Source organism: Caretta caretta, chromosome 2, assembly GCF_965140235.1.
Source record: "Caretta caretta isolate rCarCar2 chromosome 2, rCarCar1.hap1, whole genome shotgun sequence".
NCBI classification, from domain to species: Eukaryota; Metazoa; Chordata; order Testudines; family Cheloniidae; genus Caretta; species Caretta caretta.
In genome coordinates this window covers 119,594,767-119,598,338 of record NC_134207.1, presented here as the reverse complement: position 1 = coordinate 119,598,338, position 3,572 = coordinate 119,594,767, and the positions used below count along the sequence as shown (strand labels likewise).

Here is a 3,572-nt window from a genome sequence, read left to right as displayed (position 1 = left end):
CCCAGGGAGCACTTGTGAGAGCGCGCGCTCAACCCTCCCGCCTCCACCCTTCATAACAGCAAGCGGCCCCACTCTAAGGGACTGTGCGCAAAGTGACGCACACCAGAGCGCCGCGAAAGGACTCGTTTGAAACCCAAATCTCAAGGCTTTAAATACCAGCGACCGCTCAATTTCCGCGAGCGCCTCCCTGTTCCCATCGCTGCGTGAGCTTGGCTCAGTCATTTAAACGCTCTGTGCTTCAAGTTCTTCATCTTTCTAACTCAACACGTGGTAATTTATGGTTGCATATGAGCTCTTTGAAGCAAGTATTGGAAAGCGATATTATCGTTTAGTACTCTGTACAGCGCTTAGCACAATTCTTGGTTAGTCTTTCCGAACATAATCATCGACGTGCAGGACTGGAAGGGACCTCAATAGGTCATTTAGTTCAGTCCCCTGCACTGAGGCAGGACTAAGTAATAACTAGGCCACAATCATACAATCCTAGCACTGGAAGGGACCACAAGAGGTCCTCTAGTCCATCCCCCTGCACTCAAGGCAGGACTAAGTATTATCTAGTACCTATAATGAATTATAGGTAATAATAGCGGAGTACTAAGTATTAGCATTATTAGCACCCGAGATTATCACAACTGAAACCATTTTTAAAATCTAGTTTAATTTTCTGTGCTTATGCTGTTTCCTTACTGCATTTCTTCCCATTTTGAAAATGGAAACAGACACCTGGGGTTCATTTTTGTTTTCAGGCTGACAAAATTCTCATTTTCCCATCCAGAATAATTTATTTTCAAAAATAATGTCTGAAAAATATAATTCCTTCCCTCCCCCAAATATTATCACTAGCTGCTTAGATTTTCATGACAATCTTGCAAGACTTCCTACCCAGTTTAGGGCCATATCTACACGAGAGAGCTTACAGTGGCACAGCTGTACCGATGCAGCTACACTGCTGTAAGACTGCTGGTGTAGCCACTCTAGGCCAACGGGAAAGAGCTCTCCCATGGCCATCGACATAATTAAACCACCTCCAACAAGCAATGGTAGCTATGTCAGCAGGAGAGCGCCTCACACTGACATAGCACTGTCCACGCTGGCACTTCTGTTTGTGTAACTTCTGTCACTCAGGGTGCATTTTTTTCACACCCCTGAGGGACATAAATTATGCTGACAAAAGTGCTAGTGTTGACATAGCCTCACTGTCTTCTTCTAATACACTAGGGCAAGGCTGCAAATGCCTTGAGTATCTGGGTTGCAGATGCTCATCTACGCCCACTCTGACATCCAAATAATAAATGGTGAAATCTTGTTTATGAGCTATTAAGTGTCATAAAACATAATTCAACAATAGCCACAATGTCTATGCTTTGGACTTAGGCTCCCTGGCAATTTCTCTTTTACTTAAATTAACTCCATATGCTCACAACTTCAGGCAGCCTCGGTAGTTTTTGGTTGTACCCCTGGTTTTCAGTATCCCATTTCTTATTTGGTGTGACATCTAGGGGCCACACTCCCCAAGAAGTCCTGAGCACCTGCCTGTTCACCCCCACCCCTTTGTTCTATAATCACCCCAAATTTCCTGTCCCCTCCGCCACCATCATCCACCCACCCGCCTCTTAAACGCTGGGTGCGCCCGCCCCATGCAGCTGCCCGTGTCACTGCGCCGCGTCCAGATCGCTTGAGCTATGGGGGACTCCCTTCCCCAGCCACTTGTTCTGTGCTTGCGCTGCTGGGCCTGGAGGTGGCTCTTTACAGACGCTCCCTAGAAAAAGATCCACCGGAAGTGACTTACTCCCTCCCCGCAGGGTGAGGTTCGCTTCCGGTGGTCGCCAAGCGGGTGCGTTTCCTCGCCTCGACCCTTGGCGTCTCACCGCGCATGCGCTGTGTCCCCGTCTCACCAGCAGCGGCGAAGGAGTTTGGAAGTTCAAAATGGCCGCCGCGGTGGAGTCTGTGCTGCGGGAGCCCGAGTAAGAGACAGGGTGGCCCCTTTGGGAAGGTGCCTCTCGGGGGGGAAGTGGGAGGGAGAAGCTGTGAGGCGTCTTGTGGCGGGAGGTGGCTGTAACGGTCGCCAAAGCTCATTTGCCGGGGGGGGGGGGAGAGGAGTCGCGAGGGCCCTGGCTGGGCCTTTGGCCTGAGACCCAGCGCGGGCCTTTGGCCTGAGACCCAGCGCGGGCCTGGGCGGTGGGACTGCACGCGGCGTCCGTTTCCCCGGCCCCATTGAGCACGAGCCAGGCCGCGACGGGGAGAGGCCGTGCACGCGCTTGGAGTTCGGGGCTCCTCGTGCCCCTCCCTTCCCGCCTCGGGCGCCCAGGGGTGGTTGCTAAGGTGCCGAGGGGGAGGGTCAGTCCCGATGTTCGTGTTTTTTTTCATATGGGCGCATTTTAAACCCCCCCCCCCCGCGCCGCTATCCCGATTTTTCACACTGGCTGTCTGCTCACCCCGAGGAGGGGTGTTGCTCACCCTCTCCCGCCCTAGGGCTGCTGCTCGCCGGCCTGCTCTCCCCTAGTGAAAGTGAGGCCGGCTCCCGCCGGGTGGGGGTATCCAGAAGCTTGGAGGCTGGTCCATACCCACTGCACTGGCAGCTGCCTTTGGGGAACGCAGGCCATGCAGCGTTCTGGGGTGAGGAGGGCCAGGGCCAGGCTTGACTTGTGTTTAGTACTGTGGGCGTTAGAGTCAGGGTGCAAAGCATTTTGTGAGAGAGCAAGGAGCTCTTGGACTTTGTTCTTCATCAAAGGCAATCAATTAACCAGACCCTATCCTCCTCCTCCTCCCTTCCCCCCCCCAACTCCTCCCATGTGGACATAGAGCTAATTTAAATTGGCAATTTAAAATCTGCACCCTTGAGAGACGTGATTATGCCAACCTAACCCCCAGTGTAGACAACACTAGATCGATAGAAATCTTCTGTCGACCTAGCTATTGCTTCGCAGGGAGGTGGCTTGCCTAGGCTGACTGGAGAACCCCTCCTGTAAGTGTAGGTAGTGTTTTCACTAAAATACTACAGTAGTGCAGCTCAGATATGCTGGTGTAGTGATTTAAGGTCTGGACTACTCTAAAAAGATAGGGGGATCCAGCTACGTTGATTAGGGGTGTGTAAAATCCACAACCCTGAGTAGTGTAGTTAAGCAGACCTAGCCCTCAGTGTAGACAGTATGAGGTAAATGGAAGAATTCCTCTGCTGACCTAGCTATCCTTTCTCAGGAAGAGGAATAACCTACACTGATTGGCAGAACCCCTCCCATTGGTATAGGTGATGAAGTGCTAGAGCAGTGTAGCAGCAGTATTTTATGCGTAGACAAGCCCTAAGTATAAATATATAGCCATACATCAGCCATGCCCTCCCAACCTCTTAAATCCTGCAGTGGTCACTTACTCTTGTGATTTTACCCACCATGAGATGGGTTCATGAGGGCTTCATGGGCCGCAATTTGGGAACTACTAGCTTCATATAAAGGGGAAGGGATTCAGTCAAGGCGTTTTAGACATAGTGTTGGACCTGTCTTAAATTGTAATCTGATTTCTGGCTGTAATAGTTTGAAGGGCTTTTTCTACCAGTTGCTTTTCAAAGAAATAAA

General features: G+C 51.0%; 1 protein-coding gene across 11 annotated transcripts in view; it reads left to right on the top strand.

Annotated features, from left to right (window-relative positions):
• Nucleotides 1-1,814: 1,814 nt before the first annotated feature.
• Nucleotides 1,815-3,572, top strand: part of PRP4K (pre-mRNA processing factor kinase PRP4K) — a 50,934-nt gene continuing 49,176 nt past the window's right edge. For all 11 annotated transcript variants that reach the window (XR_007355192.2, XR_007355188.2, XR_007355190.2 and 8 more), the window contains exon 1: nucleotides 1,815-1,964. Coding sequence is in view for 1 of the 11 variants with exons in the window: in XM_048839761.2 (XP_048695718.1) it covers nucleotides 1,927-1,964 (38 nt within the window). In the remaining 10 variants the exon portion in view is untranslated. The remainder of the gene's footprint in view (nucleotides 1,965-3,572) is intronic.